The sequence below is a fragment of the Melozone crissalis genome, unplaced genomic scaffold (assembly GCF_028551555.1).
Source record: "Melozone crissalis strain CALT ecotype California unplaced genomic scaffold, PUWL_Pcris_2 ptg000007l_1, whole genome shotgun sequence".
In the NCBI taxonomy this organism is placed as follows: domain Eukaryota; kingdom Metazoa; phylum Chordata; class Aves; order Passeriformes; family Passerellidae; genus Melozone; species Melozone crissalis.
Window position 1 is genome coordinate 7,403,591 of NW_026535785.1, and position 15,089 is coordinate 7,418,679.

Here is a 15,089-nt window from a genome sequence, read left to right on the forward strand (position 1 = left end):
CAGACTCACCTCTTCCAGGAAACCACCTGGCCCACACAGCCTGCTGCACTGCCAAGGCAATTGTGGCTGCAGGCTGTGCTGGCACTGAGGTCCAGCATGCAGAGCACAGCTCAGCCAGCAGCATTGTTGGTGGGATTCAAGGCAGATGGGGAATTTCACAAGGACCAGGAGCTTCCACGGGGGCCAGTGCAAAGCTAACAGGGCTAGAAGTTACATTGACCCTGCTAAAAAGGACCAGGGGTTGATGGAAGATGCCCGGTTCAATACAAGCCAAACATCTGCCTTGTGAATCAAGTAAACCACATTTACTTTCCTTCAGGAAAAGCGGAGACCAGGAGATCAAGGGGAAGAGCAAAACCAGCACACACCAATGCAAGGAAGCTCCTGTGGCCCAGAATACCCCAAAACAGACCCCTTTAAAACATATTTTTGGCAAGGAGAGAGGACATGGGAAGACATGGGCTCCCAGCACGCTGGTGGCTGTGCAGCCACAGCTCTGGGCAGGAGGACCTGGTCTCTTGCTGGCTGCTCCCTCTGCACAGCCTAACAACGGCTGCAGGCATGCAGCGCTTTGGAAAGAATTTCACATTTTCCACAAACTTTATGGAAACCAGGAAATCCAGTCAGGCACATCAAGAGAGGGGGGCTGGGGCCTCGGGTGGAGAAGAATGGAGAGGCACAAGGACATGGTGCCTGCAAAGGAGAACCGAACCAGGATGGGCAGAGGTTCCCAGACAGACCAGACCACAACATCTGCTCCAACTCCAGTTTATTGAACATTACAAAATACTCTGCATATATTTTCACATTATAACAATATCCTTGCAAATAATATATTAAGTATTGAGTCATTTGTGGTGCCCATGGCTACAGAAAACACTGACCCAACTAGAGATTTAGTATGGCCCAATATCAGAAATCAAAACTAGAATAAGTCATACCAGAAATGCAAAACTATATAAAAACCTTTTAAAAACCTCATGCTCATCTAGTGGAACAGGTACAGAGCTGAAGGGCCTCTGCTGAGCCCTGCTGACAGGGCTGGGAGTCCCACCAGCTCACCTGCTCCACACTGGACTCACCCACCCAGTGCATCCAAGTGTCCCCTTGGCACCTGCTGTCTCAGCACACCCACAGAGCTGGAAAAGGCAGCCTTTTATCTGCTTTGGAGCATTAACAGCCCAGTCCAAGTCCCATTTTTCCCAAAGAGGAGTGACTCCCAACCCTCCTGCTCTACCAGTGCCCAGCCATTGTGCTCTTTTGTGTGCTGAGCAGTTCTTGGGGTGCAATTCTTGGCCCTTGGGGTCACACCAGCAATAAGTCATCGTGTGGGCCACCAGCTCCCACGACCCTCTGAGGAGGGAACAGGGGTGGCTGGGATGCAGCTGTTGGGGACAGACTTTTGAAGATGCACACTGGTCACACCCATCACCCCTGTTCCTGATGTACATTCATACCTGCTGCTCGCTCCACTCCTTGCACCATGACCAGTCCTCCCAGCTGATGCACCCCAGGCAACTGGGAGACTCAGACGTGGGCAGAACGAACACCAAGGATGCTGTGCAGGGCAGCTGCCTCCCAGTGAAGCCAGAAAGCTGAGCACTGCAGCTGCTGGGAACACATCCAGGTGAGAGGTGCGAGGCTGGCACAGCAGGTTGGCTGCTGGAGGAGTCCCTGTGCGTACAGGTTTGCTGGCCCAGCTCCTGCTGGAGCCAAACCCCAGGAGCACTGCTCCCAGTCCTGAGAAAGCCATGGCTTTGCCTCTGTGGTGCCTCCCAAATCCAGGGAACAAGGGGCTGTCGTGGCAAGGAGCCCATCTCTGAGCTCCACGCATGCTGTGAGGAACCAGCACTGTGGCCACCTTGCAGTCAATGGCTCGGTCACTGGGTGTGGGTGGGCTCTTGTGCACCAGCACTGCTCCCAGCCCTTTTCCCAGAGACCTCCTGCTCACAGACAGGCTGGAGACCAGCTCACACTCTTACACCTGTGAGCAGCCACAGCCCATCTTCCAGCAGCCACCACCTCAGGGCAGCACAGCCATGACAGGATCAAGTCTGTTTGGGATCCCAGCCCTGGGAGAAATATCTCCAACCTCCCAGCTGCAGAGATGTGTAGGGACCAGAGAGGACAAATGAGGTTTGGGATCTGTGCCTTCCTAGGTGGACAGGGGCTGGTACCTGCTGTCGCAGCACAAAGACCAACTATTGACCAGGTTTGCATCAGCAGGTGCATGGGCAAAGCACACCCTGGAGAACAGCTCCAGGAGGAGTACTGGGCTCTCCTGCCACTCCTGGAGTTTATGGAGACACACACAAGCTTTGCAGTGCAAGACAGAGCAGTCACCAGGTCATCACCTGTCTGCAGCTCTCAGCCCCTTCCCAATGCACAGGTGCCTCAGAGGTGGCCTGCTCTGTTGAACATCAGCCACCTGGGCTCTGCAGAGGGTGGCACCCTGCCCTGCTCCTCTGTGGCCATCAAAGGCTGCAGCTCCTGCTGCTCGGGACCGTCCGGGCTGCTGTCACTCTGTGACCGGCCGCTCTTGGAGAGGTGGCTGGGGAACTGGAAGCAGGAGCTCTGCTCTGGCATCGCCTGGCTTGCAGACTGGGGCTGCTCCTCCAGCACAGGGCAGGCAAACCTCCTGTGCTGAGGTCCGCTCTCGATGCCTGGGGGGGAGGCGATGCTCTCCAGGGAGGAGATGCTTTGGTTCCACGCCTTCTGCATATCCACTGGCACGATCTTGGTGGTCTCCGAGGAGACATAAACTGCCAGGTCAGCCTGGTCTCCTTTCCATGGCAGCTCCTTCTCTGCCAGGGTTGGCGATGGAGGGATGATGCAGGGGCTGGGGCAGACATCCAGGCTGCCTGGAGATGCAGATGGAGGGACAGTGAGAGGGAGCTTGCACAGCTCTCAGTCTCTCCTTGGACCCTGCAAACATTGCAGAACCAACCACTACCAAATGGCCAGAGAACCCTAGAATATCCTGAGTTGGAAAGGACCCACAAGGATTATGGGTTATAATCCTATGTCCTATGCAGGACAACCCCAATAATCACACCATGTGCTGGCCTGGGGATGCAGGACACAGACAGGCTCTGCCATGCCTCCAGAGGACAGTGATTCTCCCATTCATGCTCTGTGGACTTTTCCCAGGCCATGGCAGCTTTGCTCCACAGGCAGAGGAAGGATAAGCTACCCAATGTCAGCTGCCCTCTCATGGAGCACTGGTGCCTACCAGGAGTTGTCTTTCCCTGCAGGACCTCATCAGTGGCTCGAGCAACGAACACAATCCCCTCATCGTCTTCCTTCTCCGTCTCCGAGCTATCACTCTCCTCCTCCTCTGAGCTGACCATCACCAGGACAGGAGCTGCAGGCAGATGGAGGGGCTTGGTTTGGTGCTAGCACAACCCTGGTGCTGTCATCCCACCGAGCTGGCAGCGGGCAGGCACAGCAAGTGCTCCCATCCCACACCACCAGGTCCCCTTGCCAGGACCTGCCATCCTCACCTGCCACTGGCCTTACCTGCATCCTGCCAGGGGACACTTCTGTGAGTCTTCCCGTTGGCTGTCTCTTTGGTCAGAGAGATGTTCTTCTGTGAAAGAAGAGGAACTGGCTGGGACCTGCCCTGTGCAAAGCCCTAAACCCAAGAGGTGGTCCTGCAATCCAGCCAACACTGGGCATGCAGATTCCCACCCTGGCTGCATGGCAGATGGCTTCTAGTCCTTAGGCTTTGCATCTTCATGGCCCCACAAGGAACTGTTCAGCTGCAATGGCTTCAAAAGGCTCCCAAAAAAAGAAGATATCTAAGACTCAATTTGAGGAGCAGTTCCACACTTCTGAGCCTGGATCTGCACCAGCACTGAGGCTGCTTTATGCTGAGTGCTCTTCAAAACAAACCTGGGGCTCCTCCAGGCTCAGTGAAGAGCCACCTCACAGCACTGATGGCATGCTGCGGACACATGGACACACAACACCTGCACGCTCACATGCAGCATCAACAGGGCTGAGAAGAGATGAGCTGCTTTCCCCTCTGGCTGTGGAGCTGCTGATGCCCTGCAACACTTCACCCACACCCCAAAAGGACCTCTCTTACTGCATCCCGGGGTGGCCAAATCCCAGAGCTAGGAAAAGAACAGGAGCTTGGGGAGGACTTGCCTTTTTCCTGCCTTTTTCCTTCAGCCTGGCCTTGCTCTTGGAGGAGCAGACATTGTGCTTTGTGGACTTGAAGGTCTCCAGCCGCCTCTTCATGTTCTGCCGGAAGATTTCTTTATCTTGGCGCTCTTGTTTATCTGGAGAGATGAAGTGACGGCTGTAGCTGGCCTTGTACTGGCCGAGGGAGAGGCAAAGAGACACAGGGTGAGCAGCTGGCCCCGCGGAGGAGCACGGTCCATCCCTGCTCCCCTCGGGGCCAGCCCCGCCGTGCCCGGAGCGCTCACCCGCCGCCGGGGCTTGTAGAGGCTCCCCCGCAGCACGTGGTGCATGGCAGCGTCCTCCTTGTCGCGGCGGCTCCGCACCGTGTCGATCACCTGCAGGTCCAGGCACGCCCCGCTCCCGCTCTCCCTCCTGCGGGACACGGGCATGGACGGGCTGGGGTCCGGGCCAGCCCCCTGCCAGCCCTGGGGCAACCCATCCCAGGGAAAAGGGCGGCTGGGAGGTCACACGGGGTCCGTCCAGGAGCTCAGAGGGATGGCTGTACTCACAGGAGGTTTGTGACTGATGACTCTGACATGGACGTGCGGCTGGGCATGGAGGGCAGCGCCAGCTTGGCAGCCGAGTGCACGTGGCCACCCTGGGACGTGGGAGGACAAGGCAGGCATCAGGACTGTCGCTCTGATTTTTAAAGATTTTCTAAGCCTTCTGATGTTTACATTTTTGTAGCAAACTTTCTCACACGCTTTCTGTAAATAACTTATTATTTTGCATTCTTTTATGGAGGAGGAAGAATTTGATGGACTGTTGGCTTGTCCAGTGTCATTGGAGAGAGGTGGCACTGTCACCCTCCAATCCACTGTCTCTTTTGGAAAACTATAAATGTTGGAGTCAGAAAATAAACTTCCCTTTTCTTCACCTTGAGAGAAGGGGAAGAAACTTCCCTTTTCTTCACCATGAGTGGTGTGTGTGCTCGTGTTGTTTCGTGTCCTATAGTGACACAGGACAGCAAGGACCCAGCTGGGATGGACAGGTCCCCACTGCCTGGCCAGAGGCTGCACATGAGGGGAACCTCTCCTGCCAGGGCCATCCTGCTGCCTGTACCTGATCTACAAAGCTGATGGCATCGCGGATGTTCAGCTTGTAGTAAACATCCCAGATCTCATCCCGCAGCCTGTAGGCAGATTTCCGCATCAGGAGCTGGCTCAGGTATTTCTTGTCAAACTGCTCCCACCTGCCATGAGATGAAGACACAGGCAGTTCAGCTCCCATGGCGTACCAGGGATATCTACCCACACAAGGCTGAGTGTCCCAGGTACAGCAAAGGGAGGCTGGGCACGCAGGACCTGGCTGTGCACAGGGACACGCTGCCAGGGAGAGCAGGAGGGGAGGGGACATGGGGACCCTTCAGCCTGCCCAAGGGGAAGCCAGATACTGTTGGGTCTGTGAGGCAGTGGGAGTAGGACTGGGGCCACCCTGCTGGAGCACTTCCGCTGCAGGAAACAGGCTTTTTGCATCCTTTTCCTGTCACTGTGCTGCAGATAAACACTGCCCAGGCAGGAACAGGGCTGTTCCCTCCTCAGTGCCCAGAGCAGTTCCATCCATGAGGGGGCAGAGGGCCATTGCCACCAACATGGACACCCCAAGTTATGATTTTGGATAGCAATGTCAGCTCCACAGCATCCCCAGCCTGACCTCTCTCTGGGATGCTTTTGTGATCCTGGTCTGCTGCACAACAGCATCTGATGGTACCTATCCAGACTGATGGACAGACATACAGGTTTCCTGGTCCTGCTGCCCTGTCCACAGCAGAGGCGTCCCCTTGTGAGAGCCCCAAGATGTCCCTGTGGCTGGCATGCATCTCCCATTCATTAACAGCAGAGGATCCTGTCTAAGACACTCACTTGTCCCGCCAGTAGTGGTAGCCATGGTGCCCCACGATGTCCTCCACCGCTGCCAAGATGTGGTCAAAGGCCTTGAGTGAGGGGAAGAGGGTGAGTGGTGGCAAGGCTGTGGGTGCCCTGGGGATGCCAAGGTCATACATGGTCCTTGCCCAGCCCCACATGTGAGGGGAGCTGGGGAGCCTCTGGCACTGTCACTTACATGCTCATGCAGCTCCTCGTTGAGCGTGGGTTTGTGGTGGTCACTACGCTTCACCTTCAGCCACGTCACCAGGGGTTTGATGGTGAGGCCCTAGAATGGCAGGAGAAGGCAAGGGGAAGACTGGGAGGGTGAGAGGGTGCATGGCTGGGGCATGGGGAGCAGAAGCAGCACAAAGTGACTGGGGACAGTGGCTGTGCCAGCCACGCATGCCCCTATCAACCCAACCCCTGTGCCGTGGTGTGCACTCCCAATCATCCTTCCCCTAGACTCATTTTCATCCTCCCTGTGGCTTCCCTTCCCAGGGCACCGAACACCAGAGCTGGGGCCCATCAGCAGCTTTGTAAAGAGAGCAGACTGGACAGGCATGCACTCGTGGAGCTCCTGGAGCCAATCCCAGAACAAAATGCAGTGGGAAAAGAAGATGGGCATGGCCCCACCATCACAACAGTCCCCATAGTGGTCCTGCCCACCTGCTGATGGATGGGGTGCCAGAAAGCACTGAGGACCAAATGTCACTTGAAAAAAGATAATTTCCCAAAACACATGTCCCTGAGCCAGTTCTGGGCAAGAAAGCAGCACTGGAGGAGGGCACAGTGCCCATCCTCACCTGCACAATGACAGTGAAGAACACCACCACGATGGTCGTTGCCACAAAGTAGTCCTTGGCTTTCACCTTTTCCCTGTCCAGCAGGATGACCAGGGCGAAGGCCACGGCCCCACGGAGGCCACCATATGACATGACCACCTGGTCGATCCTGTCCAGGGGGATGAGGCGGAAGCGGTTGAGCACGTACGTTTGGAGAACAACACCTGGGGAAGAAGGAGGAGGAGAGCCTGGAATGCTGGGAGAACCCTGCCTGCTCCAGCAGCACAGCACAAAATCCCAGCCAGGATCCATGGCTGGCCTTGTGCCCCAACCTTTCCTGGGCAAGATCCCTTTCTGGCATGGAAAGGGCTGTGTGCTACCAGCCATATGCACAGCAGGACAGACTGACCCACGGCTCTGAAGAGCAGGATAAAGAACAGAGTGCCCAGCACCAGTGCTGTGTCCCACGTCCACTTGGAGGTGTCCACGGCCGAGATGCCCAGAAACATGAAGATGATGGTCTCTGAGCTGCTGGCCAGTGTCTTCATGGTGTACTTGACTGTGGTGCGGGATTTCTGGGAGATGTTGGCTTCCACGTACTTCTTGCAGCAGATCCCACAGAAGGTGACTCTGCAGAGGGGCAGGAGGAGATGGCATGGCCCTATGGCAGGAGGAGGAGTGGGTCTGCTCACTGCCTCTTGCTGCTCAGCACGGCAGCCCCAATTCCTGGGCTCCCCTGGGCAGTACTCACGCCAGGATGGCGGAGAGCGAGACCATCTCGGCAGCCAGGTACGCCACGTAGGCCAGCAGGAAGACGAAGAGCGGCTCGATGATGCGCACACGCTTGGTGAACCGCGTGATCAGGGCCAGCAGGAAGGCAAAGAGCAGCCCCACGGCTGTGCCCCCCAGGCTCACCAGAAAGAAGGAGGCTGGAGGGAGGAGAAGTCTTATGAGAACCATAAGGAAATGGACCCAGCTCCTGTGCCCCACAGCTGTGCCATGCTGTGCTGACCAAGCGCCATGTTCCCACCCAGGTCCCCTCCAAAGCATCCTATGGAGCACAAAGCCATGGATGATCCCAAAGCATCTCCTGGAGCACCTCTGCTGTGGGGTCAGGCTGATAGAGTTGGGGCTGTTCAGCCAGGAGAAGATCCTGGGAAGACCTCAGAAGCCCTTCTAGTAGCTGAAGAGTACTCCAAAAGAGCTGGAGAGGGACTTTTGACATGGATATGAAATAACAGGACAAGGGGGAATGGCTTCAAACTGAGAGAGGGTAGGATTAGAATTGGGTATTAGGAAGAAATTCTTCCCTGTGAGGGTGGTGAGGCCCTGGCACAGACTGGCTGTCCCATCCCTGGAAGTGTTCAAGGCCAGGCTGGGGAGCTCTGAGCAACCTGGTCTACTGGAAGGTGTCCCTGCTCATGGCAGGGGGGGCTGGAACAAGATGGTCTTTAAGGTTCCTTCCAGCCCACACAGTTCTGCAGTTCTATGCTGATGGCCAGCATGTGACACATGGAGGTGACAGAGCTGTGATGCTGAGTGCCCACGCCACAGGACAACAGGTCCTGTGCTTGTTCCCCTCCACTTCCACAACAGAGGAGGAGGTGGAGGGGCTGGTGTGGCCATTACTCACCTACCCCCTTCACGTAGTCTGTGGCGTGGATGTGCGCTGGGCCCAGCTCCACAAAAGAGTTGAAGACCTTGTACAGCACCTGCAGGCAAGGCAAATCCCTTGAGAAACACAGGGCATTGCCCTGCCTTGAGGGGGCAGGAAGGATCCTGTGGAAGAGGCATTTTCCACCCCAAACCTGTCAGGTAACAGCTCATTTCAGCAAAGCCTCCCAGGGCCAGGAGAGAGGAAAGGCCAAGAGAGCACGGCATGGGTCTGCCCCCAGCTCAGGGATGTCACCTCTGCCCATCTTGGGGAATTCCAGCACCTTGGGCATGTTTGGCTCAACCTTAGAGTCCCCCAGGCTGCAACTCACCACGGTGACAGCATCATTCAGAAGAGACTCGCCAAACACAATGATGAAGAGGGTCTCATTAACATGGACCTCCTCAAAGACAGCCAGGACTGCCACAGGGTCCACAGCTGAAATCAGGCTGCCAAAGAGCAGGAAATCCATCAGCCCAGCTTCAACACCTGGATCTGTTAGGACAGAAGGACCAAGGTCAGGCAAACCAGCCACCCCAGAGCCCCTCTCACCAGATGGAAACAAGCCTGTCCCTCATCTGATCCCAGTGACTTGGCTGCAGCATCTCAACTGGGAGTGCAATGGGATGAGCCCAAAAGTGTTCCCAGACCTCCAGGATGCCCCGGGAAAGTGGGACTCGGTGCCTTTTTGCTGCAACATGAGAGGAGCATGAGGGATGTCCCTGTTGGCACCCAGGTGCATCACTGCTCCTCCAGCAGGCACCAAAGGAGGCTCAGCACCCACACCTCGGCCCAGGCATCAAGGGGCTCCTCAGGGCTCAGGACAGCTCAAAACACTGCCCAGGCCAGGCAGGGCCAGTAGCTCCAGCCAAGGACAGGGAACATGGCAGCAAGCCAGCAACGCTAGCCAAGGTCAGCAGACAAAAATAGCAAAGACATGAGTCAGCCCAGTGCCAAGCAGGGCCCGTCTGCCCTGCACGCTTGACCGTCCTGCCAGAGCACCATGCCCAGGGTGTCAGGACCCTGCTCGTGCTGCAATTCCTAGGAATCCACAGCAGGGAGAGGCAGTGGCCTATGAAATTGGGGTTGCTGTGCACTGCCACCCTATTTTTTGGGGACGTGGTCCGAGCTGGGCGGCCCTGCAGACCCACCCATGAGCCCGGCGCGGTGCAGCCCCCAGAGTGCGGTGCCGGTGGCAAAGGAGTTCCAGAGCGTGCCCACCACTGCGTAGGTGAGGATGGCGCCAATGTTGTCAAAGAACAGCCGGCTGGGCATGAAGTACCCCGAGTCCAGGACGATGGGGGGCAGAAGGAAGAGGAAGAACATGTTGGGCTCCAGCTGGTACTCGGCTTTCTTTGCCACGGCCAACACGATGCCCCCCAGGCCCAGCCCCAGCAGGATGAGAAGGCAGCTCTCTGGGACCACGGATGTCACCTTCCTTGACAGGTGGAAAACTAGAAGAAAAAGAAGAATGAGAGCATCAGCCAAACAGGCACATGGTCAGAGCATCCCAAATCCACAGGCTTCACAGAAGGGTTGGGTGATGCAGGATGGATGGGAGGAGAACAGGGGAGCACCTATGGAAAGGCTGCTTCATGGCCACACGTGCACAAAAGACCTTCCAGCTACCTCCCAGGTCAGGATTTCAGGTCCCTGACTCTTTAGGATTTCCCTCTCCCTCTCAGCCAATAAGCCAATCAGCCAGGCATCTTACTTTTCTTGGCTTCTGGTGTCTGCACTTAAAGGTTTAAAGCAGGCAGCGAGCACGTTCACAGTGTCACGAGCACTGCTGGCTGCTGTTCAAGTGAAGAAATCCTGGTACACCGGGACATGTCACCCCACTCAGAGACAAGGATGCTCAGCCCTGGTGACAGGGTGACCTTGTTTGCATCCGTCTGAGCAAGCAGCCAGAGCAGCATGCAAACCACTGCAGCACAAGCCATGCCTGAGCACAACCTCCCCCAGCACCAGCTAACCTACCTGCATGCAAAAGCACAGGCACTTGGGAGCTGCAGATTTAGAGATGCTTGGAATAATCAGTTTATTCCATGCAAGGTTTGGGCCAAATCTTAAGCTGCCGTGGAACAGGATGTATTTTCTAAAGCAAACAGAGGATGCCCTGGTGTTCATCCAGCAGTAATGTGGCAGTGAGCCTGTGCTCAGGCACCAGCCACCAAGGTGCCATGCCAGCCAGCACAGGGAATTCATTCCTCCAGGCACCCTTGGCCCCCACATCAGTCCCCCTGTGTAATCCCAAATCAGTCCAGCTTCCAGGCAGGCAAACCCAGCCCTGGGGGTTTCTCTTTCCTTGCACAAGGTGCCCCTCTAAAAGGGCATTGCTTGGGGAAAGGCTATTGAGGGTCACAGTCATTTTGTCCCCCTGTCACCAGGTTCTGCCGTCAGTTGTGACATCCAGCCCAGCTCTGTTGCATGACTTCACCATCAGATGAAGAAATCCCCTGGGGAGTGGGTTCCTCTGGGCACTTTGAGAGCCACCTCTGTCCTTGTGCACCAGCAGGTACAAGGGGCATCAGGGTAGGCTCTGAGCCATCACTTGGCTGCAAGCCCAGCCCTGCTGCCAACCCCAAAACCCAGTCCCTAAAGCCCTTTAGCTGGACTAAAGCTGCGCATTGCTTGTGCCAAGCTGCCCCTCCAGAAGGAGAGTTGTGCTATGGTCATGCACCAACCCGGGTCACTCAGCTGCTTCCCTCCTTGGGAACCGCAATGGACAGACCATAAGGTCTGCCTAGCCCAGGGTGCTGTCTCCAGTGGCATAGACCTGGAGAGGAGCCCAGGAACAGGCAGTACTTCATCAGCAGGTTTCCATGTGTCTATGTCCTTGTCATTCTCCTCTGAACCTGTCCTGGTCCTGCTCTATCCTTCTGGGACAGGTCCCAGTGTCCCTGAGATGTGGACAGCCAGAGAACTGAGGCTGTGGCCTCCTCATGTTCTTCCTTTCTCCCTTCTCAGCACCTCTTAGGTGATTTACTTTCCTTCACCACAGCTGAGCTCTGAATTAGAGGAGATAATTGAATGACAAAGATGTGATTCACAACCAGAGACATCTTTGAACCCACCACCCAATGTGCAAGCTAAGGACCACTTTTCCTTTAGTTGAGGACCTCAAGAGGTTGCTGCTTGGCACAGCAAGCTCCATCCATGCCCCAGCACTGGCTCCCTGCCATAATACAGCAGGAGCACTGCTGCAGCCAGCAGGGGCAGAGCAGTGAGCACAGGGGCAGCGTGATCTGCAGCTCCACCTCAAGCACCTCAATAGGAAAGAGCATCCAGACCAAGCCTCTGCCACAGCTCTGCCACTGAACACCCCAGAGCCTGGGGCACCCCCTCAGCCCCAGCCACCTCTGCTCCCTGCTGTGGGCTGCAATACAGCCCCGGAGATGTGGTGACACGGACACCACAGCCCTCCAAGCAGACCCACAGCCTGAGGAAAAGCTGGCTGGGCTTCATCCAGGCCAAATTCCTGCTAAATGACCACACAAGTGACTGCAGAGCCCCGCTCACCCCGCACAAGCTGCCGGCACCGTGGATGGATGGCGCTCGCTCAGCGCCTGCCGCAGGCTGTGAAGCCGCTTCCCACCCACGGGAACAAAGCTCTGAAGTTTTCAAGAAGGGAACGAGGCGTCCAGCCCCTTTCTGCATTCTCAGGAACATTGCCAAGATCCCTGCTCTCTGCTTCGGCAACCCAGCTGCATTCCTCGTGCTGGGGAGCTGTCCTGGCTGGCTGGGGCACCCAGGAGAGCGTGCAGGGATGCTGTGGGGACATGAGTCCTGGCTGCCACCCATCCTGGAAGTGTTCAAGGCCAGGCTGGATGGGGCTTTGAGCAACTTGGTCTAACAGAAGGTGTCTCTGCCCATGGAAGAGCAGTTGGAAAAAGATAATCTCTAAAGTCCCTTCCAACTCAAGCTATTCTATGATTGATTTCACCAAGCCAGAAACTTGGTCAAATAAAGGAGAAGCATCAATGGGAAAGATCATGCTTGTCCAAAAATCTGCTGGCTGATGGGGAGAGCTGCCAGCCTCCCCAGGAAATGGCAGCACATGAGCTCCCATGTGTCACAGAGAGCAGCCAGTGGGGACAGACTGAACAAGCTCTAATTTTATACACACTAGTCAAGGATTTCAGCACTAAAGGTTCCCACAGCAACAGTAACTTAGCCACATGTGAATTAACTTCAGAGACATAATCCATACTCGGGCATAATGAAGCATTTGCCATTAAGACAACTCAGGGCCAAAACCTCCTCTGCTCCTCCAGAGCTTGGGAAATGGCAGAACACCTAAACCAAGACATGAGCAGCTGGGGGCACAGGTGATGGTGTGAGGAGAGATGGTTGCAATGGTGCTGAATAGAAAAACAACTCTCTGCTGGCAAACTCCTGCCTGTGGGGCAGCTATGTGTAAGGAGAATGTCTGGGGCAATGCTCATCACCTCTGTGCTCCCCATCCTGTGCTCTGACTGTGCATGGAAAAGGCAGCAAAGCCCAGATGATGCCTCGCTGTGCAGGAAGGCAACATCCAAGCCAGTTTTTCCCTGCCCCGGGTGTTTGCTGGCTTGGGTCACCCCAGCATCGTGACTGCCTCTGAGAACAGAGCCCACAGTGTCATTTCCCCATCACCCGGGCGTGGGGCCGCTTCCTCCCCTCCAGTCACAGGGCTGTGAGCTGGCAGCCCAGAACCGCAACCGCAGCAGATCCTCTGCACCAGCCTGCGCCCAGCGTGCACAGCTGGCACAGCTGGCACTGCCCTCTCTGCTCCCCAAAATCCTCCACCCCTGCTTCATCTCCTCTGGACTCCTGTGCACCCTGGGGACGGCAGGTGCCATCTCTGGGGACACCCATGGCAGGGTGCTGCCCCAGGTCTGGGTGTCGCTATTGGCTCCAGGCTCCGAGGATCCATTGGACCCACTGGGTACACGAAACCTGGCAGCTCAGAGCCATCAGGGCTGTGTCTCACAGACAGAGAAGGAGAGTGGCCATCAGCCTCAGGCCTGGAAGAAAGTGGGGATTTGGGAATGATCCCAACTCAGGCCCCCCTGCACAAAATCAGGGTGGCTGAGGGGAGCACATCAATGGAAAGCTGCACAGGGAGCAGCTCTGGGGAGAGGCTGGAGAGAAGAAAATAACAGCCAGGGAAAGGAATATTCTCTCTGATCTTCTGCAGGTAGGAGGGACGCACTCGGCAGCTGGAGGTGGCACAGCTACAGCAGAGTGCTGTATTTTTAAACTCATGATACCTTTCAATTCATTCCTCGCGAGGCTTTAGGTCTCTCTTGCAAGAAGGCAAGGAAGGAGAGGAACGGAAGATCCACAGTGATGCTGGGACAGGAAGAGGCCAGCTGGTGGTCACAGCTGTAGCTGTCTCCTGTGTAACGAGTGCTGCTGCACATCCCTGGCTCATCAGAGATTCCCCTGCAAACTCTGAACCCACATTTCTTGATCCAACTCAAAACTCAGAGGATGTCTGCACCCTCACCACAGGGTCTGTGCCCACAATGGGGTCTCTAAGGAGAGAACCTGGCTCAAGGTCACGATCTCATCCCCAGGGCACAGCACAGCAGGCAGGGCCACTGTGGGGGACCAGCCCTCTGGGTACCCCTGCCTGGCACCCACGCACGGGTGTCCCCTCCCCAGCACCCCGGATGCTGGTGGGGAGCCCAGCCCTGCACAGCTCACACAGATCCTCATTGTGCCTTCCCACACAGCCTTTCACAGCACAGCCTCCCCCAGCTCCGTGGTTCTGTGCTGGGGAGCACAAGGGTCCGAGGCCAGCCCAATCCGGAGTGACCCACTGGAGGAGGCTGCAGGCACCTGCCATCCCCAGGCCCACGGGGCACATCCTGCCCGCACCGGCCCCACCGAGCCTCTCCCGGGGCTGTGCGAGAACAATGGCTTCCAGACCTGCCGGCGGCAGGTGCTGTGCCAGCCCTTGGGAACACGGGACATCCTTTGGGGCTTCTCTTCTCATGAACCCTCCATCCTCTGTGCCCACCCATTTATCCATCCATCCCTCCCTCGCAGGAAAAAACAGCCCGGGCCCCCACCCTTTCCTTCGGGTGGTGCCTTAACCCCGCCGCCGCGCATCATCCCACGGCAGGGCACGGAGGATGTGGCGTGGTCCGCGACCTCCGCAATCCAGCCGGGAGCGGCGACCAGCCGGGTTTGTCCCCATGACCCGTGTCCCGGCGTGCGGTGACACCGCTCGTCCCGGGTGCCCCCGCGCCCGCCGGGGATGCCGCATCCCCCCTGCCCGCCCGGGGGTGGGCACGTCTGCTCCCGGGGGACCGGAGCTGGTGGGGACGCGGGGACACTCACCGATCTTGGCCAGGCTGGCTACCAGGATCCAGGCGGCTACCAGGCAGGGCGCCTGCACCTCCCGCCACTGCCAGCGCAGCAGCTCGGCTCCCGCCGGGGCGGCGGGGCCGGGGGAGGCCGCCGGGGGCTGCATGGCCCCGCCGCTCCCGCCGCTCCGCTCCGCCGCGGCCCCGGTCCCGGCCCCCGCCCGCGTCACGCGCACGTGGGGATGCGCCGGGACGGCCCCCGGGCCCCACGCCACGGGCCCCGCCCCGAGCGGCACCGGCC

The 15,089-nt window shown here is 57.3% G+C and overlaps 1 protein-coding gene across 3 annotated transcripts; it reads right to left on the reverse strand.

Moving 5' to 3' along the window:
- Nucleotides 1-754: 754 nt before the first annotated feature.
- SLC9A5 (solute carrier family 9 member A5) lies at nt 755-14,956 on the reverse strand. Of its 3 annotated transcripts, none has more exons than XM_054269396.1 (16): nt 14,823-14,956; nt 9,641-9,943; nt 8,821-8,984; nt 8,469-8,547; nt 7,587-7,764; nt 7,245-7,465; nt 6,857-7,059; nt 6,250-6,339; nt 6,051-6,121; nt 5,251-5,380; nt 4,698-4,786; nt 4,434-4,560; nt 4,153-4,323; nt 3,520-3,589; nt 3,233-3,364; nt 755-2,861 (listed from the first exon to the last, which is right to left on the reverse strand). In XM_054269396.1, exons 1-16 carry the CDS (start codon nt 14,953-14,955, stop codon nt 2,395-2,397), a joined length of 2,628 nt encoding a protein of 875 aa, XP_054125371.1. In that variant the 5' UTR covers nt 14,956; the 3' UTR covers nt 755-2,394. The 3 variants fall into 3 exon arrangements, with proteins under 3 accessions (XP_054125371.1, XP_054125370.1, XP_054125372.1); XM_054269395.1 differs by having other exon boundaries at nt 3,233-3,367; XM_054269397.1 differs by lacking the exon at nt 14,823-14,956 and having other exon boundaries at nt 3,233-3,367; nt 9,772-9,905.
- Nucleotides 14,957-15,089: the final 133 nt, after the last annotated feature.

Coding starts and splice junctions, on each gene's coding strand:
- SLC9A5 (XM_054269395.1), bottom strand. CDS start 14,955: ATGCAGCCCCCGGCGGCCTCCCCCGGCCCCGCCGCCCCGGCGGGAGCC. Junction 9,944..14,822: donor AGCCAGCCTGGCCAAGATCG/GTGAGTGTCCCC, acceptor TTTTTCTTCTAG/TTTTCCACCTGTCAAGGAAG. Junction 3,590..4,152: donor AGGAAAAAGGCAGGAAAAAG/GCAAGTCCTCCC, acceptor CTTCTTTCACAG/AAGAACATCTCTCTGACCAA.